Consider the following 26,259-nt stretch of genomic DNA (forward strand, 5'->3'; position numbering starts at 1 on the left):
GTAGTTCCAGTACGCTGTATCTTTGCACTTGACGAGAGGTCAAAGTGACTTTATGATCTGATTCAAACACTTTATATACAGTGCTGCACAACAGCATTGCTCTCATTTCAGTTAATGCATAAGCAACAGACTTCTTAGCCTGACATTTATAATAAAACAACCTTATTCACAAAGGTTTGATTTTATGCCAGATGCCCTTCCAGACTTTTTTCTTCTCACAGGATCAGACTATACTATACTAATAGTAACATAATTTATTAAAATAATTTTCTTTACAAAAAGAACAGGAAATAATATATCCAGGATAATACTATATATTATTTTGCAGTGATTTTCATTCCATGCTTCACTGTGTTCACTAGTGCCACAGCACTTTGTCACAGCTGGTGATATACAAAAGTCAAACTGTGTCACTAGCAGCTGAGAATGACTGACCTTGGCATGTCCTTTCATCTGTGAGAAGTTTGTGGCCTTTTTGGCAGCTGCACTCAAAGGAGCCCACAGTGTTTCGGCAGAAGTGGTCACAGCCTCCGTTATTCTCCTGGCATTCATCAATGTCTGGGCAGAAAAAATACAATGAAAAGAGAAAGGCAGCAAAACTTTGTGTCAGAACTGAACTTGTGATTTATGAAATGTGACTTGAGTCATAAAATTAGATGTAATATTATCTACAGTTACTTTCAGTAGCATTGATATTCATTTAGAGTCTTTTTCTCCAGTTGATCTTTCTGAGTTAACTTCAATAATTACTTCCTCCAAACCATCAACGTGTCTTTTAGACCCCATTCCTACAAAACTGCTCAAAGAAGTCCTGCCATTAATTAATTCTTCAATCTTAAATACGATCAACCTATCTCTAATAATCAGCTATGTACCACAGGACTTCAAGCTGGCTGTAGTTAAACCTTTACTTAAAAAGCATCTCTAGACCCAGCTGTCTTAGCTAATTATAGGCCAATCTCCAACCTTCCTTTCATATCAAACATCCTTGAAAGAGTAGTTGTCAAACAGCTAACAGATCATCTGCAGAGGAATGGCTTATTTGAAGAGTTTCAGTCAGGTTTCAGAGCTCATCACAGCACAGAAACAGCTTTAGTGAAGGTTACAAATGATCTTCTTATGGCCTCTGACAGTGGACTCATCTCTGTGCTTGTCCTGCTAGACCTCAGTGCAGCGTTTGATACTGTTGATCATAATATCCTATTAGAGCGATTAGAACATGCTGTAGGTATTACAGGTACTGTGCTGCAGTGGTTTGTATCATATCTATCTAATAGACTCCAATTTGTACATGTAAATGGAGAGTCCTCTTCACACACTGAGGTTAATTATGGAGTTCCACAGGGTTCAGTGCTAGGACCAATTCTGTTTACATTATACATGCTTCCCTTAGGCAGCATCATTAGAAGACATAGCATACATTTACACTGCTATGCAGATGACACCCAGCTCTATCTGTCCATGAAGCCAGATAACACACACCAATCAGTTAAACTGCAGGAATGTCTTAAAGACATAAAGACCTGGATGGCCTCTAACTTTCTGCTTCTTAATTCAGATCAAACTGAGGTTATTGTACTCGGCCCTGAAAATCTTAGAAATATGGTATCTAACCAGATTCTTACTCTGGATGGCATTACCTTGGCCTCCAGTAACACTGTGAGGAACCTTGGAGTCATTTTTGACCAGGACATGTCCTTCAATGCACATATTAAACAAATATGTAAGACTGCTTTCTTCCATTTGTGCAACATCTCTAAAATTAGAAATATCCTGTCTCAGAGTGACGCTGAAAAACTAGTTCATGCATTTATTACTTCCAGGCTGGACTACTGTAATTCATTATTATCAGGAAGTCCTAAAAACTCCCTGAAAAGCCTTCAGTTAATCCAAAATGCTGCAGCAAGAGTCCTGACAGGGACTAGAAAGAGAGAGCAGATTTCTCCTGTATTGGCTTCCCTTCATTGGCTTCCTGTTAAATCCAGAATTCAAAATCCTGCTCCTCACATACAAGGTCTTAAATAATCAGGCCCCATCTTATCTTAATGACCTTGTAGTACCATATCACCCTATTAGAGCACTTCGCTCTCACACTGCAGGCCTACTTGTTGTTCCTAGAGTATTTAAAAGTAGAATGTTTTCAGGCCCCTCTTCTGTGGAACCAGCTTCCAGTTTGGATTCGGGAGACAGACACTATCTCTACTTTTAAGATTAGGCTTCAAACTTTCCTTTTTGCTAAAGCATATAGTTAGGGCTGGACCAGGTGACCCTGAATCCTCCCTTAGTTATGCTGCAATAGGCTGCTGGGGGATTCCCATGGTGCACTGGGTGTTTCTTCTTCACTCACTGTGTGTTAATAGACCTCTCTGCACTGAATCACACTTGTTATTAATCTCTGTCTCTCTTCCACAGCATGTCTTTTATCCTGTCTTCCTTCTCTCACCCCAACCAATCACAGCAGATGGCCCCGCCCCTCCCTGAGCCTGGTTCTGCCGGAGGTTTCTTCCTGTTAAAAGGGAGTTTTTCCTTCCCACTGTCGCCAAAGTGCTTGCTCATAGGGGGTCATATAATTGTTGGGTTTCTCCCTGTATGTATTATTGTAGGCTCTACCTTACAATATAAAGTGCCTTGAGGTGACTGTTGTTGCGATTTGGCACTGTATAAATAAAATGGACTTGAACTGAATTTCAAATGCATCTTTGGGCACGAAAAGAAGCCTCTGGTAATTCAATGACAAATATCATAACCAGTAATAATGTCAGCAACAAACGTCCTGGCAGAAGTTTTGGAAAATGATTAAAACCAATTTATCTGTCGTAATGCTGTGAAAAAAGTGTTTTAATCAAAAACATCTGATATTTATATTTTCTGCATTTTTCAATCAGAGGCGCCCTGCTGTAACTCTCCCTAAATGCCTTTTTCTCAAGCAGAACATAACAAAAGGCAAAAAAAAAGGGGGGGGGGGGGGGGGGGCTGATAAAGTGACAGGTTCATGTAAACATACACCATGTGGGTACAGTAGCAAGACATAAGCTGGTTGCTCAGGCAGACATTTCACAGCCCACTGTTTTTTGTGGTGTCCAATCTTGTTTGCAGAATCACAAAGAAACATTTGAGGACTGGAAACGGTCAGCCGGCTGACAGAAAACAGCTGACTGCATCATTGTTATAAAACATAAGAACTGGGGCGTAGTAAATCACGAGTGATGAGTATGAAATAAAATATATATATCTAATATTTTTTTGAAGAAATGAAAACAAAACAGCTCACCATGTTACATGAAATAAAAGATCTAGAAAAGGAAAAGAAAGAACTTGGTGGAACATCTCTTAACTAAACAATTAGTTAAGAATAAGAATTATATTTCTCAGCAGAAAACTGCAGAGTTTCTCGATTTTATCATTTTATACTTCTTCTTTTGGCTGCTCCATTTAAGGGTTGCCACAGTGGACCATCTGTCTCCATCTCATCCCATCCTTTGCATATTCTTCTGTCACACCTTTGCATGTCCACCCATGAACCTTCTCTTTAAGAAACCTGAGAAATCTGTGGAAGTAGTAAACAGGACAAGACTTTGGTCCTCCAGATTGCAGTGCACGTATTATCTTGTCCATGTATCTAGTTGATTTAGAAACTGTATAAAATACTGTAATGTTGAGAGTAATTTTAAGGCTTAAATGGATCCAATCAGCCATCAGCTTAAAAACATTTTAAGCATTTCTTTTTCATAAATTCATATATTTATGAAAAAATAAATGTATATAAGAGCATATATCTTAGCTGTTCCTGAGACCGCACTCTACTGCACAGAGATCTCAGACGTTGTTCCTGGGATCTGCTGGAGCCACTCGCCTAGCTTGGGAGTCACCGCACCGAGTGCTCCGATTACCACAGGGACCACCGTTACCTTCACCCTCCACATCTTCTCGAGTTCTTTACTGAGCCCTTCGTACTTTTCCAGCTTCTCGTGTTCCTTCTTCCTGATGTTGCTGTCATTCGCTACATCGATCACTACGGCCGTCTTCTTCTGTTTGTCTACCACCACTATGTCCGGTTGGTTAGCCACCACCATTTTGTCCGTCTGTATCTGGAAGTCCCACAGGACTCGGTCATTCTCCACCACCCTTGAGGGCGTCTCCCATTTTGACCTCTGGACTTCCAGGCTGTACTCGGCACAGATGTTTCTGTACACTATGCCGGCCACTTGGTTATGGCGTTCCATGTATGCCCTGCCTGCTAGCATCTTGCACCCTGCTGTTATGTGTTGGATTGTCTCAGGGGCATCTTTACACAGCCTGCACCTGGGGTCTTGCCTGGTGTGATAGACCCCAGCCTCTATGGATCTTGTACTCAGAGCTTGTTCCTGTGCTGCCATGATTAGTGCCTCTGTGCTGTCTTTCAGTCCAGCTTTGTCCAGACACTGGTAGGATTTCTGGATATCAGCCACCTCCTCTATCTGCTGGTGGTACATACCGTGCAGGGGCCTGTCCTTCCATGATGGTTTCTGCTGCCTGAGGTATTCACTGAGCACACTGAGTGGATGTTCGCTGTCTCATCCTGGACTGTGGTTCTGACTCTGGCCACCTTCCCCAGACCTAGCATACAGTCTCAGGATGCTGGACTTGGGGTGAAACCCTCCATGCATGGTCAGGAGCCTCCTCACCTTGATGTCAGTGGCCTCGATCTCTTCCTTTGGTCAGCCCATTATCCCAGCGAGGGTACCTGATCACGGGCAGGGCGTAGGTCTTGATAGCCCGGATCTTGTTCTCACCGTTCAGTTGACCCCTCAGGACCCTCCTGACCGTCTGCAGGTGCTTGGTGGTTGCAGCTTTCCTAGCGCTATCTTCATGGTTCCCATTTGCCCTAGGTACCTGTAGCTATCCTCGATGTCTGCAATGTTGCCTTCTGCTAATTCGATCGCCTCAGTTCTGACTGCCTTCCCTCTCTTTGTTACCATCCGACTTTACTCTTCCAATCCGAATGACATTCCAATGTCATTGCTGCATTTTATGGTGGTGTGGATCAGTGAATCGATGTCTTGTTCACTCTTGGCATATAGCTTGATGTATGCTACTTACCTACACCCAATAAAACCAGTCAAGCAACTGGGAGACAGACTCAGTGATTGAGAAATAAGCCTAGTAAAGAAACATTGATGACCGTAACTAAAACAGATGTTTGTCTATTTACATTGCTCAAAAAATGAAGGGAAGATTTATAGTCACAGTATAACAGAGAGTCAGTTCGACTTCAAGGGTATCAATCTGTTCAATTTGGAAGCATAAACCACTGAGAATCAATTTCAGCTACTTTGGTACAAACAGCAATAGGACAAAGTGACAACAGGTGCACTGGTGAAGCAACAGCAAGACCACTCCCCAAAAGAGAATAAATTTGCAGGTGGTGAACGCACACCATTGCTCTCTCTTATAATCTGTCCTGATGGACTTTTCTCTAGTTTTGCTTTTTGCTAGTGCTGGTAGGATGAGACTGTACCTACAGCCCATTCAGGCTGCACAAGTAGTACAGCTCCTCCAGGATGGCACATCCACACAAAGTTTGCACCAGATGGGCGACCTGTCCAGGGTCCTGCCTCTCAACCTAACACAGCTGGGATAGGGTCCAGCCTATCCCTGGATGGATGCCAGATCACATAATTTCAATACCTAATTTATCCTTTAACAGTTTTACCTCAAAGTGTATATTTATTCCCCTCACCTCAGTCTCAAAGCATATATTTAGTCTTACTCTTCCTACATATATTGTTTTTTGCACTGAATGGAACTCGAGCCTCGTCGTCTCGTCTCTCTACTGTACTGTATATAGCAGAGATGACAATAAAGTTTACTTTGACTTTGCTTTCCTGACAAGATCTGCTCATTGCAGATGACACATGAATGAATGTTAAGTTATGGTTGTTATGGTTAAAAACCTTAGTTAAGGTTAACACTAGAATTATTGAGACTTTTTTCCCTGGTGCAAGTTCCTACTACTAGATTTACTAGCCTGCGCAGATTTGCGTAAATTCCCCCCGACCTTAACACCTCTTGGCACCCCGCTGAGATTTTCACAGGTCTTCAGCTCCATTGTTCTCCTGCTTTTGTTGTGCAAACAGACCCTCCCCCAACCCCTAACCATGAGAGATTCAGGTCTTTCCTTCCCTGCAAGGCTACTTTCCTTCCTTACCTGCAGCGTACTATACCCCATGGTAGTTTCTATGTGCAATATTTCTCATATGCAATATTAGTTCTTGTCAATCCTTGTAACTACATTGGATGCCTGGCCATATCATATATGTATACATATATATATATATATATATATATACATATATATATATACATATATACATATATATATATATATATATATGTATATATATATATATATACATATATATATACATATATACATATATACATATATATATATATATACATATATATATACATATATATATATACATATATATACAGACAGACAGATAGATAGATGTGTGTGTATACATACACCAATATTTTTGAATAATCGTGTCCATATATATGTTTCCAGATTGTTTGTATAGTGCTTTCTATACCATGCTCTGTCCACTTTTTTGACTGAAATGAAGCATAAGATACAGTCCATTTCTACATTTGAAAAATACTACATTAGGCTTTCTGAAAAACATACTTGGCAAAAGAAATTTGTAGCATAAATTTTCAGATTCTAAGAATTCTTCAGTAATCCAAGTTTTAATTATAAATATGAATATAAAGTATCAAATGTAAAGTAAAGAAAAGTTTGGGAAGCAAAGGAAACTGAGTGCCAGGACTTCAGAGAAGCATCATTAAAATCACATTTGGGCCTTACAAAAAAATTCCTTCATGCTGCCAAGGATGGTGAGATGAGAGCAGTTTTCCCTGTTGTCCTCTTCAGTCTGTTTTCTACTACAGCACATTTGCAGCTATTGTTACAATGTTTTATACACCGGTAATCCAGGACAATTCTAAAACTGAAGCAGTTTGGATTTAGGACCTTAACAATCATTATACAATGCTTCGTCAGCCAGTGTTATGTTGGTGTAAACACTATTTGTGATGATTCAGCACTCAAACAAACAGTTATGTGGTCCTGGTAGAAACTGTGTGCCAGTGAAATAAAATCTGGATACCTGAGCTCTAGCTCAGGTGTGGTGCAGCAATCCACAGCCACAGATTCAGAACAAATAAGGCAAAGGCAACCCTGAGGCACCAGGTTCACTGCCAACCACAAACCTGCTGGTTTCTGGTTTCACCAGCTCCAAACCTCAAATCTTATTTCCTCCCCTCTTCCAACTTAGCGCGGCCTCAGATGAACCCAAACTTCAAAATAGTTCATCTTTTTCTTAGAAATACATTTTAGTACTCTTCTTTTAAATCTCTTTAGAACAAGTGCATCCTTTCCAGATAAGGACTAAAGTCTTTCTGTTTACTCACACAGGGAGAACTAAGCCCAAAGGAAAAAAGGTGGATGGGGAATCGAGAAAACAAAAGAGGAGAGAAAGAGGACAACGGTCTGGCATATTATACACACTAAGCCTTTTTTGATTGGTGCTCTAAGTGATGAAAACTGTGAGGGATTAACACCTAAGCCTTTAAACCAGGGAATAAGTTGAGGAAGACACTACAGAGAACTAGTGGAGTAGGTGTGTGTGTGTGTGTGTGTGTGTGTGTGTGTGTGTGTGTGTGTGTGTGTGTGTGTTGAAGTGGGGGGAAGGGAGGGTGAGAGGACATAGAAGGCAGAGGGATAGTGAGACTAGAAAAGTATCTGATGACAGAGAAAGAAGGGCGAGGGACGAGGAAGAAGGTTCCCACCAACTACGTTTGCTACGTTTGCTTTTTTGTCTCAAACTTGGCATCTTGGTTGTATAGATAGTTATTTTTTAGATTTTTCAAACAGGAAGGTTTTATTTTTCCAGACCGTCAACTACCACGGACAGATTTGTATCTTTTTATTGTTTATATATCCGGATAGCTAATCAGTTTAACGTTAGTTTCATAAAATGGTTAAAACACTGACTAACGTTACTTTTTAATACACCAATAAATGAGAAAAGACTGAGGATCAGACTGGTGTATTTGGTACATCCAGAAGTTCAAACTACCCAGTAATGTTATGGTTTTGAGGTTTTATTTTAGTTTTCACTTTTTGTGTTTTTAGTGTCTACTCTTTCCCACCATCTTCTGTCTCCAGTTGTGCTGAGATCCAGAAGTGGACAATAGATTGCTGCTGCCAGAGTTGTGGTATTTGCCAGTTCTGCAATGACTAGCCGGTCAGTCAGCCGATCCGTCGCCTCCTTTATGCTCCAGCAGTCAGCCAGTACTCTCAGAGGGCAAGTCTGTGTATTTTGAGGGTTTGAATCACACCTACAGTATTTTGCTCTTGATCTCTTATTACATATAATCTTGTTATGTTCACTCCAATGTAATGAGACCCATCTGAATTTGTGCGTTTATGTTGAATGCTGCCTTCTGTAATAGTAACACAATGCAGAGCAGCTACCTAAGTTTTCCTACCAACGAGATCAGTTCTCACAGTGTAAGACTTTGGATACTCGTCTGAAAAACAAGGCAACAAATCAGAGATGCTTGAATCTCTTGTAATACTGTGCACCTTAAAGCAGATTACATGCAAGCTGGAGAGTAAATAATGTTGCATTCATTCAGTTGATCTTTGGCTTTGAAAAATTGTTTTTACTCTATAAAAAAAAGCCAGGAAATCTTATTCCCTCTTATTTGTCTCTGATCAAGGAAAACAGAGCCAGTGTTCCGTTAAGCCAAGTATTAATTCAACTAGCATTGGCTTTATGAATTTATTCACTGATACACTTGAGCAGAGTAACTCTAATCATAGTATACACAACTGCTGATATTTACTTACATACCCACAATAATATCTTTCTCTGTAGCATCAGTGCACCGTTTAGACCTTATTCTTTACAACAATGCTAAAAGAAGTTTCACCATAATAACAAAATATGATTAATCTGTCTTCAGTCCCACAGACCCAAGGTACCTTGGGTTTATTATTGAAGTTCTGACTATGATTTTTTGCTTATGTTACATTCTTAGTCCTTGGATTATGGTTTCTGTGTCAAACCATTTCTATGCTTCATGTTCCCATGTTCCACGTTTTGGTGTCGAGTCTGCGTCACAGTGTTAGTCCCATTTCCTGTTTTATTATGTTAATCCTTGTCCCATGTTTCTGGGTTCAGTGTTGCTTCCCCGTGTCTCATCATGCCTGCATTGTCCCAGCTGTGTCTCCCTCCTGGCTCGCATTTCCTAATTACGCCAGTTCGTATTTAAGCCCTGTGTTTTTCCCTGCCCATTGTCACATCCTCTGTGTTAGCTGTGGTTATGTGGTTATGTGTGGTTATGACCTGCCACGCCATGTATTCCCAGTTTAGGTTAACCCTCCTAGTTTGAGTTTTGTTATTGTTTTATAGTTCTCATGTGTTGTGTTGCTAAGTTTGTTTTGCCTGCAAATAAAGCCGACGCCTCAAGTTTAATATTCCGTCTTTGAGTCCTGCGTTTGGGTCCAACCACTGCCTGCCACACAGCTCACCGTGACATGGTGAGAGTTAAACCCTTACCTGGCCCACCGGTCTAATTATAGACTGATTTCTAACTGTTTTTATTTCAAAAATGAGTAGTTGTCAAGTAGTTAACTGGTCACTTGCAAAGGAATGGTCTACTTGAAGAACAAGAAACAGCACTAGTGAAGGTCATGAATGATCTTATGGCCTCTGACAGTTGGCTCACCTCTGTGCTTGTCCTGCTCAGTGCAGCATTCATTACCACTGACCACAATGTTGTAATACAAAGATTAGAACAATGTTATTATTAAATTAACTGTCATGCAGTCGCCTGAATCATATCTTTGTGATAAATTCCGGTTTGTAGAGTTAAATGAGGATCCTTCCTCATAGAGTTCCAAATGGTTCCAATCGGATTACAATGTACTTTTTACATTACACGTCCGTCTTTTAGGCTAAATTGGCCTTAGCCTCCCATGACACAGTGAGGTTATTCTTAATCTGAATATGTCCTTCAGCATGCACATTCAACAAATATGTATTACTCCCCTCATTCATTTGAGGAGCATCACTGTTATCAGAACATGCTGTCTCAGAGTGAAATGCAGGCCCATACATTTATAAATTCTAGCTGGACTACTGTAGCTCATTATTATCAGGTCACTCTATGAGCTCTTTGAAAGCCTTACAGTTTATCCAGAATGCTGCACGTACTAACTGAGACTGAGACTAGATTTCTTCCATGTTGGCTTCTCTCCTTTGGCTCTGTGTAAAATTCAGAATGGAATTTAAATGCTTCTCCAAACAAACAAAATCTTGAATAATTAGGCCATGTCATATCTTAAAAACTTCATAGTAGTGTGTTATCCAAACAGAGCACTTTGCTCTGAGACTGCAGGCTTACTGGTGGTTCCTAGAGTTTTTAAAAATAGAACTAGAAAGCGAAAATTTCAGAAGAAATTTTAAGTGTGCCTATGCCGCTGGTAAACAGTGTAGTTTGCCATTCATACAGCTACAGAGAGCAAAACTCAGCAGAGCAGCCATTCTCCACCATGAACTATGGTAAAAACAAACACCGCTCGCACCTCACAGATGACAGCTTACAATTTTGGGTAAAGATGAAGTGACTTTGTACAGCCCCGATTTGCAGACGCTGTGCACATAGTTTCATGAGCAGAAGTCCCATTGTACCACGGCAGACCCGACAATGTTTGCATGAACACGCTTTGAAGCATTACGTTATGGACCACTTTTCACACATGGTTGGTGTACCCACACAGCCGGCTGTAGCTTTTCAACTCACAGCCTGACACACACCCAAAAAACAGCCGAGAGAGCACAGACTACGCCAGAGAGGCGTGATTGCAGATGCCGCTCAGGTGGGTCCACCTCCCCTGCAGCGGCACTGCAGACCACGCCCCGCCACACACATCAATCACGTAAAATAAATATTTATGCACTTTTGCATTCACTTTTTGTTTTTTGTTATTTTTACACAGTGTTCTGAATGATTAACAATGGTCTACAGCCAATCTTGTGTATTATTATACAAACTTTGGTTGTAAGATGCCCTACCTGGCCCCCTGGCAAAAGCTTTGCTAGATCCGCCCCTGCACAGTTACCAGCTGTCAGCTAAATAAAAAAGGAGCTTGGTGTTTATTTCTCTCAGAAACAGTTCATAACTTCCCTTCAACTCATTCATGTCACCTAAAAAAAAGGTAAACCTGTTTCTCCATCACCAGTTCAGCTCTGATGATTCGGTAAGGTCATCTCCTGGTTTCCACCAAACTACACCTAAACTCGGTTTATATCTGACCCAAATAGAGTGCAGTTCATAACTTCTTACCTGAAATTCAGTTCACCTCACGCTCTGACCGGCAGCCGTCTGCTTCTCCTGCCTTCGGTTTCCCTGATCCACGATCTACCACCGGTTGATCGGCGGTCGCCTCGCCGCCTCGTTCCCTGCATGCTCTGTCTGACACACACCGGTGGATAGCTGCCCTCGGTTGTAGCTCCGCGTCAGCGACCACCAAACAACTCAGTTATTTTTTCCACATCGACCAGCATCTGGACAATCCACCGCCTTTCACTGTTTGTACCGTTACTAAAAAAAACCCCTCATCGGCTCATAAAAACGAAAAATAAGTCCAGCTATGACCCTGAGTCAAAAAGACAGCCAGTTAGCTAGCTAGCTGTCTAGCTCTTTGCAGGCACCGAAACCATCAGAGCTAATATGGGATGTCTTGGTAACACGAGCACATATTTGAAGTTTACATCTGGCCAATCCACCACCTTTCACTGTTTATACCGTTACTAAAATGAATAAATAAATAAATCATTTATAAGTCCAGCTGTGACCACGAGACTTTACGAAGGACCGGGTGTGAAACCAGAGTAAGCCGCTCTCACTGTCATCCAGGCCGGCTGTAGCTTGTTAGCAAAGCCGCGCTAGCCACACTAGCCAGCTAGCCTCAAGCAGAAACGACATCGTCAGAACATTGTCGCTAATATGGGATGTTTTGACAAAATGAGCAGATATTTGAAGTTTACACACCTATATTCTCGCCTGAAAATATCTTAAAAGTTTATTTTGTGACCTAGAAACAGTATTAAGAGGAAAATAAAAACTAAGTGATGGCCGCCATTGTTTGACTCGGCAGAGGCGTGCTATGAATTGTGGGATATTGAGTTTTCCACCAAGCATTACCGTAACTTTTGAATGATTTGCGCAACCTTAAAAATTCCAATGGCTCCTGAAAGCAGCGACGCTGTGCGCACCGTTGATATTGTCATCATTACGGTAATCCAAATAAGGGTAGACAGGCCGTACTACTCCCGGCATACCACTAGAGAGAGCCAACACACCACAAATGAAGTTTGAAATTTGTATCAGTGGGACCAAAAGATGGAGCCAACACACCACAAATGAAGTCTGTTTCTATGGCGCCAAAAGAAGAATCTTTCTAAATTTGCACTAAAATATTAATATTTAAAAAACTATAAAAGTCATAAACACCAAAAGTGTATACCATACTAGTCCAGCTCCAGCCGCACAAAATGATCTAACATATGTAACCCTATTGTCAAAACTGTTTGGCAGAGAAGCACGGGAAAATTTTCACTAAAATATTAATATTTAAAAAACTATAATAGTCATAAACACCAAAAGTCATAGCACACCATTCCTGATCCAGCCGCACAAAATGAGGTAACATATATGAAGCTTGTCTCAAAACTGCGAGGCGAGATTCGCTGCAAAATTTCAGGCGGAAACTGAAGAATAATAATAATAATAATAATAATAATAATAATAATAATAATAAATCCGACGAATAGTAATATGTGTGCCTCTTGGCATAGGCACACATAATGAGAAGCAGAGCCTTCAGGTATCAGGCTCCGAGCTTCCATCCTTTAGTTATGCTGCAATAGGCTGGTGGGAGGGCCCCTGTTTACTCTTCACTCATTTCTTTTCCCTCCCTGTATCTATACACCATCATACTTTAATCATTAGCGATCATTAAACTCTGGCTGTCTCTTTCATAGTGTGTCATTTGTCCTGTCTCTCTCTGATCTCTTCTCCTTCCTCTTACCCCCAACCGGTGGCGGTGCAGGACAGCCGCTCTCCAAACCTGGTTCTGCTGGAGCTTTGTTCCTCTTAAAAGGGAGTTTCTCCGTCCTACTGTCGCCAAGTGCTTGCTTATAGGGCATCATGTGATTGTTGGGTCTTTACTTTTTGTTGTAAATTGGCTTTTCCCCATATCTTTGTGTCTCAAGTATTTCTTTCAGTTTTATTGGATCTTATTGGATCATCTTTGTACAGTGCCTTTTGTTGTAAGTGTTTTGTTGTTGTCTCTTTAGTGCAGGGCTCTAGAGTGCGACCAATTTGGTCGCAAATGCGACCAAATTTTTCCGTGGTGCGACTAAAGAAAAACATTTGGTCGTTGGTCGCACCTGTTTGGGTAACAAAAAAAAATCTCTGCAACTCCATGTGGTCAACAACAGACACACATTATGCCCCTATCGTGGACTAAACCAATCAGAGATAGTCAGGGGCGGGACCTCTCTGATTGGCCGTGGTCCAGTGGAAAGTGCAGGTAGAAGAGGGAGGTGAGTAGCTTTAATAAGGCGATATCAATTCATTAACGGATTCCACACAAAGACGTAAACACAGAGCGACCCGACGCATCAGAATCAGCTTTGTCTTTCTCGGCTTTCTCACCGGACGGCCCGCAGACGGACACGCTGTCGGAGCTTAGCGATTCTGATGCGTCGGGTCCGCGCTGTGTTTCCGTCTTTTTGCGCTGATTCTGAGCTGCAGGTTTTGTCTCTCCAACCAAAATTCGCCGAGCCAGCAGCAAAAGAAGCAGCAAACTACGCTTCACATTTGATCAATGTCGTCATGAATTCCCTCTGACTTTTGCTGTTTTGCTTCCACCACGATAAAAATTACACTTCCTACACAGCTCCCTGTGTGTACTTCAAGAACAGTTTCCCGTCTCAAATCTCTGTTTTCTGGATTATTCATTCGCTTATTACCCACCAGTCTACCGTTGTTTACAGCGCTGTCTTTTCTTTTTTCATGTAAATGACGTCCGACAAGAAAGCCTAATTTCTGCTGTTTAATACTGAAGAAATTTAAACTCCTTAAAATTGTGCAAAATTGCAGAATATTGCAGAATATTTTTAAGGTTATCTGCTATAAAAAGCCAGACCAGGAAAATCTCCTTCATGTTTTTCTGTGTTTTATTCTCAGTTACTATGACACAAAGGCATCTGCTGTGATGTTCACAATTCTGATGAAGTCTCACAAGTGTCAGTACTGATAAATGATCAGAATTATAATATTTCTGACTGTCTGAGGCTAAACTGAATTGAATCAGGACTTTGAGAACCGGAATCGAATGGATTATAGAAATCAGTGATGATACCCAGCCCTAGTGAGCAGCCTAGGCCTGACAGAAGTGGATGTAGGTGTGGGTAATAAGAAAAGATGAAAAGAACTATTGATAACTTTTGTGTTAAGTTAAGGCCTGATCCGTCTGAAATTCATAGCCAGCTCTGACACAGTGCCATGAATGCTGAAAAAGCAGCAGTGTATCCAGAAAACACACTTTATGCTGCAATAAATGCACTGCCCAAGTGTCCCCTCTCCCCAGCAGGCAGCAGCAAACAGGTCGTCAGGCCAAGATGATGATTAAGTTTAACATTTTCTACAATATTGACAAAGCACTTTAAGCACAAGATTGTTAGTTAATAATTTAGAAATGAATATTGTCTGTATGGACTTCCCCCCAAAGAAAGTGCACATGTAAAACTGCGGTGTTAAGCGAAGCGGTTGAAAAATTTGAGTGCGCCTAACTTTTGTGCCGGTGCGCCTAAATTTTTTAAGTTAGGCGTACCGGTGCCCCCATGTCAAAAAGTTAGTCTAGAGCCCTGCTTTAGTGGCACTAAATGAGTCTCAAACACACATTACCTGCTTTAAACTTAGTTTCTACAATCAAAAGTTTTCAACCCCCCACTTCTCCAGTGATTTTTCACTGGGAAAAGTAAAACCCTGCAGCAAAAACGTACAATGGTTCATGGGTATCATAAAAATGTTAACACATGTAACAAGCGGTGTGGCTTACACTTACATGGCTTACTCTTATATATTAAAAGTGTAGATCTTTATGGCCTGAGTGAAGAAGTCAGCACAAGAGCACAAACACACAAAAGCTTTCTGGTTTAGTTTAGCGTGTCATATTCCTGCCATACATTGTTTTCTGCTTAGACTGGATAATCCACTGCAGTCATGGAGACTGAAGTCTAACATTTCTCATGAATAATTACTAATAGATCTAAGATTTGCTCGGTTGCTGACATCAACCTTCCAGAGTTTGTGATTTTGAGGGACTGTGATGTTGTGGTGCTGTGACAGTGAAGAGGAGCACCTGTGGTAGCTTACTGTTGTGTTAATTAACAGCACCATTACATGTTAGAAGTAGCATGCATTTAATGCAGTGTGCAGCTTTAACAAGTCGGAGCCAGTTACTAACAGCATCAGTAAGAGGTGGCGAGAGCACAGGAGTCGAGCACGCACACACTTTCTCTCAGTGTGGCGTGATAGGAGCCCCATAAAACAGTAAGTCATCCAGTGTGTTTTTCCAGCAGGGCAGACTCAGCCTCTTTGGCCCGATCATCTCAGTCTCTGTCCTGAGGGAGTTTCTGCTGAATGAACTCTTCATCTAAATATGGAGCTGAGACAGGAATCCAGAATGAGCTGGCTTTGCGCCACAGTAGAAATGTAGTAAACTCTGTGTCCCGCTGTGCCCTGTCAGCGGCCTTTTAAAGGGATTGTCCCTCCATCTGGCTTGGCTATGGGAAGAAAATAAGGCTCTGGGATCTTTCTTTTTTATGGAGTGTAGGACAGGTAAGGGCATCCAGACACTCCAGACTGTGATGTCATACTTACAGATAAGTACAAGGAGACTGCTGACTGCTCCTTTTTGCTTTCTGCTCTTCACTGTCAGAAATTCAACTTGGATTTCATTTTTTGTGTGTCATCTGCTCCTACTTTCTTTTTTACACATTGTATTTTTCTGTATCTTCCTCTAAAGTTTCGTTATTTCGTGTCTAACGTGATTCTCCCTGAGGATTTTAAATCAGTCAGCTGCTTTCCTGTTCCTCTGTGGCTGGCTGCAGAACACATGGCTATCGTTTCCCATCAGGTTACAGCCCAGGTACACTTGCCAGCCTCAGGACTTTGAGACTTTAGGAAGTCAAGAGCTTTTTTTTGGAAATCATTTTCTGCATCTAGTTAGCTTTCAGTAATCATTTAAAAAGAATTTACCTAAATTCTCTCAGGTATAGTGGCCTATATACCAACTAAGGAACACACACACCATCACTCCCCTTCTGCCCACATTGTCTCCTCTAATGCCTCTAATGTAACAAAGGTAGCTACCACCATCTACCCAACACAGACAGCTTCCTAATTATTCTGGCAGCTGCAAGCACTAGCACACACAACCCACACTTAATGACCACTCCAGGGACCGCTGAACCTTATAATGGGGTATGTAATTACCCTGAATGGAGCTTAAATAAGCTTTGAGGTTAAATAAAAACATTAAGTTTTAGCACATCTTGAAACGATCACATCTAGAGAGAAGAGACAGGACAGTTAAAGACAAGTGAGGCTGTGTGATATGTGTGGCATGTCAGAGTTGATCTTTCTACACGGAACCACTGCTGCAAATCCATCCATCCATCCGGAACTCATTCAGGAGGAATCCAGGAGTCAGACGCCCAAACCGCCTCAGCTGGTTCGGAGGAGGAGCGGCTCCTACTATGACTCCTTCGCAAATGGCGGAACTCTTCATCCTCTCTCTAAGGAAATGCATAAAATATCACCTGAGGAACCCAGTCATTTTATATAATCATAAAAAGAGTGCAATCCTCTACCAAGACCAATGCATTATTTCACAACTTTAAAGTTGCCTGCATCACAGTTCAGTGGGTTCATGCACCTCTCCACCAAGCTTAGCCTTTTAATTTTGCATTCAGACAATTTTGCCTTTAGCCATCATGATGAATTTATAAGGGGCCAAAGGGTGGGTGAGTTAAACAGGACAATAAAAACCCAACAGCGTTTGGTGGGACTTTATCCTTGGAAACTGTCTAATGGGATAACATCACTAAATAAGATCACTGAACACAAGGACATTGATATGAGTTGGAAAAGCTTTGACAGCTAGCAAGCAGGTGGGTAATGCTGTCTTTAAAAGGAACATTTGAGAGTAGAAGGCGCTTTCAAAAAATACTTGTCAGTTTACTGGATGAATTATTTGTCTCTTGTAACACCTAAAACAAGACTAGCTGCAGCCAGCAGTTCCTCACAGGAAGCTGACTCATCAGAAACAAGAGTGATTTGGCTATGAGCGGAAAGCATGAAGCCTAGCAAAAGTGCTGTTGAGAAACTCAGAGTGTTTGCATTGGACAACTACAAATGGCAACCTCAGGATGGTGCTAGAGGTCAAATCACAGGACCCCCAAGGTACGTGACATTCATCATCAAGGAAGTGTTTACTGACAGTACAGTCAACACTAAACAACATAATTTGTAGCTGGGCTATGCAGTGCTATCACAGCTAACAACAGAGCACTTCTGCTTGTGTTTGCATGAGAGTAGAAAACAATAGAAGAACACCTTTATGGATAATGAGCACATTGATAGCATCATGCAGGCCGTGGGTTTGTTAATGCGGGTGAACTAACTGCAAAACAAGCTGCACTGAGCTGAGACTCTCTGACAGGGTTAGTTTGAAGTAAAAGCTATTCACTGACACATAACAAATGTGTGCACACATGCAATGATGTGTCCTGCCTTTGTAAAGGGAGTGGTTGAAAATTTCAACCCTACTACCACCACCACACACACAAACACACACAGATACACCCACAGGCTGTCTCTCGGGATCCATGTCTGACATTTACTCTAGACAATCAATAACTTACTCCAGCCTCCAATCAATAGTTCCAACCTTTACCACGTCTCTCTGAACACCACGTAGGTCTACCAGACGATTCAAACCTATTGTGTATGAATTTTTATGTTCAACAGCCATATTTAGTACTTTTTAGACCTTTTGTAAAGTTAATTTAAGGATTTGGATTTAAGAGAAATTTATCAACTACAATAAAGTAAATAAAAAGCTGGCGAGAGCAGTCCACTTCCAGCTGAACCTAGGTAATGAATTTTCTGAGAGTGTGATGCCACTCTGGACTAAACACAAAAGCAAACATTACAGAGACAATGAACGGCTTCTTTAGGGATAGAAAATGTGTCAAAATGTTTATTGCAATGCTGAATTTGGAGTGTTTCTCAGTAGAAATTAAAAGTGTGCATTAACACGGAAGAAATGAATTTAACAGTGTATAGCAGCAGAGGAGAAACTCGCAGAAAAACTGTGGTTCTGGAAACAGTCATAAAAAGTTTAGAGCAGAGCATCGTTTAGACTTTCAAACACAGAGAGGGAGAAGTTTACCTGACATGACACTCACTAAGTCACTCCTGCAAAATCTGTCTGCACTGTTAAAGAAAATATTCTGGAACCTTTTAACAAAAAGAGAAAAAAATCACAAATGAGAAGACTTGCTGACATCCACCTGAGCCAAAGGAAACAGGCCTCCCAACCCCTTCTCTTTCTCTCTGTGAGCCTCAGGCTGGGTTTGAGGAGCCCAGTGTTTGGAATGAGAAATCTGACTCCAGTGGAGACCCTGATGATGCTGCAGAGCCTGATTAAGACCTAGCAACTGGCCCAAGTGATCAGTGCTGTGGACTATACTAGCCAACTGGAGGAATGATGGACTCTAACTCCTCAACTCTGATTGTTGCCTCCAGAGGTCAACGGTAGGGTCTCCAGTATGATTGCCTGTCCATTTCGTTGAAGCAGACTGACCAGGAATACAGCTCTTGTCACTTAAGCCAATATAAGATTTGTTGCAGGAATGTGCACACAAACCTCCTGAGTATAAGCTGTGTGGTTTTACCAAATATTTGCAGTAAAAAGCAATTAAATGGAATAAATTTGCAGAAACATGAACCTCCACAAATAATTACGCACGGGGGAAAGGAGATCTAGTTTTCTTGAAGAGCGTAGGTGTTCTTTGCGGGGTGTTGGTGGTGAAGGGGACAGACATCATGCTGGGAGGCAGCGTGTATTTGTTCAGGTATTAAATGATCCTAGTGTTCGATCCTGGTGCTGTTTAATAACAAACACTCCACGAGGGCATGTGGGCCAGGGGTCCAAACAGTCAGTGATCCAGCCCGCTTCAGCTGGAACAGAGACGGCTGGCTGCGACTGAGTCAGTGTGTCTCAGGTTTGATCTCATTGACCTGTGACTTCTCCCAAGGTCAAAAGTGACATAAGAGTTACTAAATTATGTTTCTATATAAACTGTCGGACAAATGCGGCATACTGAAAGACTGAATGAGTCAGGTCGCATCCAGACTGCAGTCTATGGCTCAGGAGGCAGATGCTGTTAGTAACGGTGGTTGTGATGGTGATTTTGGTCAAACGTAGTCACTAGTTATCTTTTCTGTATTGCACCTGCCCGCCGTGTTTTCTTGACCGGGAGCATCTATAAAGAATGTAAACAAGATTAAAAATGCTGTCACAGCAAGTTCACGCCACACTACCAGATCGTTTTTGTACCAAAATATAAAAAAGGTGTCACATGTGCAACTGGTATTGTTACAAGAGTGTCACAGTTTCATCGTCACATCACGAGTGTGAAGCTCTGTGCAGGTGTCTGCATACCAGCCAGTTATTGTGACCGTGTGGACTGGTCCTCGAGACACTACACTACAATGCACCAACTACACATGTGTCCTTCAGGGGGTGAGTGAACTCCAAAGACATCTAACAGGAATGTACAATCATCTGCAGGTGTTGGGACACTGATTCATGTTCAATGCCTTACTTTTACAGAACGTTAATAGCACATGTAGCATAATTAAAGGGACGTGCACAATTGTTCATCTAGATGATTCCCCTTCTGTAAAGGTCTATTAATTTCCCCATGAATGGCTGTGATCATGTCCTTGTCTCGGTTTGATGCGAATGTATGTTTGTCTGTTTGTTTTCACTTCTTTTTAAGTAGAGAAGGAATGCAGGCCAGTGGGAACGTGTCTTCGGTGCCACTGTAGTGGGATTTGTACGCCGACCACACAGAAACACAGATAACCACACGCAGAGGTCCAACAGCATACATGCAACCTAAATCTGCGTTAATTAACCTGCAAAAACAGAAGCGCACACACATGTGCTACAGTAACATATAACCACCAGTGTGCACCATCTAATCAAACATCTGGAAACTGTTAAAAACAATCTCTCCCTCTGTCTTTCTCTCTGACCCAGTTGTCGGCACGAGAGCCTGCGATGAAATGCCTCCTCTGGTTGGCGTGTCTGTCATCGTGAGAGGCTGAACCGCCTTGTCTTTCAGCACAGATGAAAGAGCGTTTATCAGACTTGTGGGTTTTAAACATGCCCTACATATTTATATTGAAGTGATTATGATAGACAGGCACGACAGGGCACATCCCCTTGGCTTTAGATTTAAGTTGGATGCAAACAGGCCGAAGGAGAGCTGTCTGTCTCGATCAAGCAATTTAGAGGCACATTAGACGGGAGACCACCTCATAGCGTGGCATTTATCTTGCCACTAACTACTATGTTCTGTAAACTGCTAAATGCAAGCAATTATACCCTATGCACTACAATACACTGCTAACACGACTGTGATTACACGCGCCACCAGAGTGGAATACACCTACACACACACGACGCACATAAATACGCGTATATGTCCTAAAGCAGGATGTTGCATCTCCAAGGTAACAGGAAGCTGTCACCCCGCTTTAGATTGACTGATGTCGAGAGCCCATATATACAGTAATGATATTGCACTAACACAACCTAACGGAAGATGTTAAAATATTCAGTCTTTTACATGCAGGACTGGCTGAAATGAAGGAAATATTGTTAACTTAAGACACTTAAAAGGGTGTAATTTTGTTGCTAATATACACCAGTAAATTGAAAACTGGAACTCATAAGGCATCACACACGGTTCAGAAAATGAACGCACATCCAAAGAGTTTAGACAAACAGCTGTCACATGCTAGAGGTGGACACTAGAGACTGTTTTGCAGCCAGTCGTCAGACAGGAACCATTATCACACATATGTAAAGTATCATGATTGGATCTTGAACAGTATCCAGTAAGGCACTAAACAGTAAACTCTGCATGAGACACGGGGTAAAAGCATGGACTGTAAGTAAAAGATGGCCACAGCCACCTATTGGTCATTGAGTCTTTCAGCTTTAATGGCGATGCGGTCGCGTTTTTCTTGGGCTGTTGACTTTGATCACTTTTTCACTGTAGCCATTTCAAATGAACAGGCAAACAGTAAGCCCACATTTAAGGACGTATGGGTGATGTCACACTGTGGCCATATTTCTCCAATCTTTGACTACATGTTTTCTGACCTGATAGATACTGATTGATGTGAGCTGCCTGCTCTGTGTTTCTCAGTTCCCCTCAGCGTTGGATTTATGAAGCCCGGGGGCTGATCCACAACCAAATTATGTGGGCGTGGGACAGCTGGACTGCACTCCTATCCATCTTTCTAACTCAAGGCAAAAAAAACAGAGCAGGGAACTTTTTTTTTTTTCTCCACTATAAATGCTGGGTTCTGTCAGCGTCACAAATCACCCAAAGGGACAGTGTAAGTGTTCGCACAAGATGCTGGGCTCTTAACTTGACATCTGAAGAGACGATCTTCCAGCTGTGATCTTTACATAACTGCCAGCAGATGATGGTGCTGAAAGGGTCGCTGGAATCATTTTCATTTTCAGTATACATCGTGTGCAATAATTCCCTTTGACTGATTTCTCTCTTTAAAAAGAATCAACAAACAACAACAACAAAAGGATGCAGCATCAGTTGTTTCAGCAGGTACCTCAAAACAAAAGCAGGTCTTACATCCTTAAATGACTTTATCTTCAAGTATTTATGGCTGAGCAAAGAAGGAGCATTGGTTCTACTTTGACCCCCTCCAGTTTTACTATTGTACGGTATGTCATAATGAAATAAATCAGTCACGCTATTAAGCTTTTAGTAAGGTATTAGCAAGTGCTTGATTCATTATTTATATAGCATTACTCCTCCTTAGTATACCATTTATGAACACAGAGATTATTAGTAGCACTGTTACACCACGTACAACAGTGACAGCTGTACATGGTGTAACAGTAGCAGATGGATAAACATATCTGCATAAATGACATACCAAGTACAAGTAATGATATATAAATGGAGAAATAAACACTTGCTTACTACCTCGGCATTATTATAAAGTGCTACCGCTAAATCTAGTGCCACCACACTGGAATCAAGTTTTGACATAATTTAAGTACTGTACTCTAACACAGGGTGGGACCACACAGCTTCACAAACTCAAAGATCAGTGACGCTCGAACAGCATTTAACACGAAACTCAGGTACCCATTAGTAAAGCTAATTAGTTTAAAATTAGTTATGAAATTCAAACTCGAGAAATTGTATATTGAAATGATTAAAGTCAACAATTTACAAGCTACATGGTGACAATAACAGATCATGTTTTTTATTATTTAATTTTTTGTCATCTTATTAATCATAAATTATGGATTTCATCCTTTTTACTGGTTGATTTGTTGATTTTAATTGTTACATTTATCTCTTTTTAATGATTTCACTTACACCACATGTTTGCTTTTTGATAATTTATTCCATTAATTTTCTTGTTTATGTTTTTTGACTTAGTTGACCTAGTTTTATATAAGCTCTAGTGTCATAACAATAACATGTTAAATAAATGCATCCAGTCAAAGCTGGCTAACATTATTAATTAATCATTTTAAATTATGCTGACTTGTCTTGCCTTGTGGTTGAGTGCTCTTGCAGGTAATTGGCTGTATTTGCTGTATTTGCAGCTGGATGGTGCTGTGTGTGTGAGCGTGTGCACATCAAGGTCAAAGAAGAGGGGGTGTGTGTGTGCGCGCGTGTGTGTGTGTGCGCGTGTGTGTGTGTGCGCGCGCGTGTGTGTGTGTGAGTGTGTCAGAGAGAGAGAGAGCGAGAAAGGCCAGCGTGGGCCTCACTGTTCAAACATCTCAAAGTTTGCCGACACGTCGTCTGCCTTGCAGGCCTGAGACAGCTCTGGCTCCAGAATTTCACACACCTACATGCCACATTCTCAGACTGCCCCACAGTCATTTTGCAGACACACTTTATCTGGAAGACATGCACGCACACAGTATTTTAAATTATAGGACCATACTTCCATAAGACCAGCTGTCCAGATTCTGGACATCTTGTCTTGTGCAAAATGACCAATTCCTTGATTCTACGTCGACATCTATCTCACGTCCGTCACCTGTGGGCTGTTCACTGTAAATGCCACTCTACACATCAGATATCACTCACAGAGTGTACCACACTGAAAACCTGTTCACATCTTCTATTACACACCAAAATAAACTTTTATTTTCAGACAAATCTTTAGTGATATGTAGTTGGCATGGGTCAGCAAGGTGAAATTACACAAACAGAAAGGTGCTGCTGTCAGCCAAAGACCAAAAACTGGGAGAGGCGGGACGTGTGTTTGGAGGCAGTGAGAAGCAGAAGAGCAGAGGTGAGAGTAAGGACCATCACGGGTAAAGGGTGAGCTGACTGATATGAAGGGAAGCAAGGATGGTGGATTCAAACTGTTCTACCGTACCATAGGAAGCTAAATGGAGTGGGAGTAATCCTGAAGGAAGAGTATGTGACTTTGACTCTCAACACTCCCACAGAAGCTTAACATTTATTAAAATGGGGCAACTTGGAGTTCAGTAAAAAGAGCGAGGGAACTGATCTTTGAGTAGATGGCCTATTTTACTCCCAGAGGCATCCTTAACTGTTGTGGAGGTGTAGACTTTGTCAGACAGGATAATTAGTTTTGAATCTGGAAATCGAAGGCGTGCTGTGATGAGCATCAGTGCGTATGACTCCAAGTTGGATGTTAGTTAAAAGCGAGAGGTATGCTATAGAAAAGTTCAAAGAAGTGGTGCAGAGGCCGCAAAGGAGGTTTGCTTTGTCTGGGACAGACTCCAACAGACATGTAGGTGAAGGAAATCGAGCTCATGGATAGGTATGGTGTAAAGGAGAGAAATGCCAACAGTAGTGGAATTTGCAAAAAGGATGGAAATGGCTGTTGAACACTTTAAGAAGAGGAATCGACATAGCATAACATATAAAATTAGAGGAAGGTGCAGACAGAGAAGAATGTAACTAGGCAGCACTGGATGGCATTCTGTGGGATGACTTTGAAAATCAAATTGAGGAAGTGAGAGAAGGTAAAGGACTAAATGGTAGAAGCTGAGAAAGAGTTGAAAGAGAGAAACACAGGAGTTGCACTGTGTCTCTGTGGGTGCGAAGAGAGGAACTGTGGTCCTGCACGAGGAAGCCAGGAGTGGCAGAGAAGCATGTGAGGGTGGGATGGTAGGAGTGACAGATGGTTTCAGAGTGGGTGTGGGATTACATGAGGGATCAGCTCTGAGTCCCTTTTTGTTTCTGAGTCTCTGTGACAAGCTGTGATGTTTGCAGATGACATTGTGATCTATAGTGAGAGTAGGAACAGGCTAAAGAGAGTCTGGAGAGGTGGAGGGATGCTTTGGAGAAAAGAGGAAAGTCAGTAGAGGCAAGACAGAATGTGAAAATGAAGTAGGTGTAAGAGTGAGGAGTAGTGGCAATGAGTTTGAACACAGAGAATCAACAGCAATGAACACTGCATAGGACAGGTGGGTGAAGAAGAGAGTGCAGGCAGGGTGGAACACAGAGACGAGTATCAGATGATTTGTAACAGAAGGAGATGATTCCAGATGTGAAGCTGACGTGATATTATATTGTTTGCTTTACTTGTTGCTTTGTTGAACTATTTCGGCGCTGTGGGACTAGGTCTGTAACCGCTCAATTTGCAAAGACAAAAAATCCGTTCATGATAATATGAAGTTTAACTGTGATAAACTGCAAAAAATTGCAAACCTATTGCTGAATATGTCACGGTCCTGGGTCGGTGACCCAGTGTTTTTGGTTTTGTACTTTTACTTTTGATTTCATTACAAAGTATGACTGTTTGTTTTGGGTTCTGTCCTAGTATTTCAGCCTCCTAGTTTTGGTAGTACTTCCTGAGTTCTTGTTTTTAGGTTTTGTTATTTGGTTTCCCAGTGTGCTCCCTCTTCTCTGTGTTCCTTCTGTCTGTCCATGGTGTTATTTTGTCTGCTCATGAGTCTGACGTCTGATAACTTCTGTGTCTCGTCTGGATCTCTCTGTCTGTCGTGTACTTCCTGTTTTACTTTGTAGGTCTGTGCCTTATGTCTGTGCGTTCAGCTTTGTGCTCTCCCTGTCTCGTCAGTGTAATCAGCGTCAGCCGTGTCTCCCAGCTGTTTCCTCTTAGCTCTGTTCACCTCTTGTATTTAGTGTCTGCGTCTTCCCCTGCTCGTTGTCGCGTCGTACCCTCTCTTTCACTGTGTGTTCTGGTTGCCAGCCTGTCTACCTGTTTAGTTTGTTCCGTATTCCCAGTTTAGTTAGTTTTTCCGTCCTAGCAATAAAGCTGAGTTTTCTGAATTACTTCTGCCTCCGTGAGTCCTGCATTTTGGGTCCTCTCTTCCTGCCTGCCTGCACACAGCCATGACAGAATACATCCCCACTAATTCACATTAAACAGAAATTCACACTAACCACTTAAATTCAGTCGAGCCTCATGGATCTAAAATAAAAAAGAAATTCCTCCACAAACTGTAACAGGATGGCGATTCAACACAAAATGACATACACTGCTTGTCAAACTTGCCTTGATTTAGAACCAGCTGACAAACACTTGAATTGCTATTCCAAAGAGATGTGTTTTTATAAATTAGCAGTTTTTTGCAAACCTTCATCAGTCTGTATGACAGTGACATTCAGTGCAATTACTGAGAAATCACTTTTATTTGCTAATCACAAGGTTGCATTTTTACTCTAGTGTGACTGAAACATCACATAATTTTGTTGATAGTCGAATTTCTTCAGCTGGCTGTACTTCGGTAATTCATCTTAGAATAGTGTTTGAATGCTTCACGTTCACTAAAGA

General features: G+C 41.6%; 1 protein-coding gene across 2 annotated transcripts in view; it reads right to left on the reverse strand.

Annotated features, from left to right (window-relative positions):
- scube1 (signal peptide, CUB domain, EGF-like 1) overlaps positions 1-26,259 on the reverse strand; it is a 122,064-nt gene that overhangs the window by 15,056 nt on the left and 80,749 nt on the right. For both annotated transcript variants that reach the window (XM_063500512.1, XM_063500511.1), the window contains one exon: positions 436-558. In XM_063500512.1, the coding sequence (XP_063356582.1) occupies positions 436-558 (123 nt within the window). The remainder of the gene's footprint in view (positions 1-435; positions 559-26,259) is intronic.

Source organism: Pelmatolapia mariae, linkage group LG17 (genome assembly GCF_036321145.2).
Source record: "Pelmatolapia mariae isolate MD_Pm_ZW linkage group LG17, Pm_UMD_F_2, whole genome shotgun sequence".
NCBI lineage: Eukaryota > Metazoa > Chordata > Actinopteri > Cichliformes > Cichlidae > Pelmatolapia > Pelmatolapia mariae.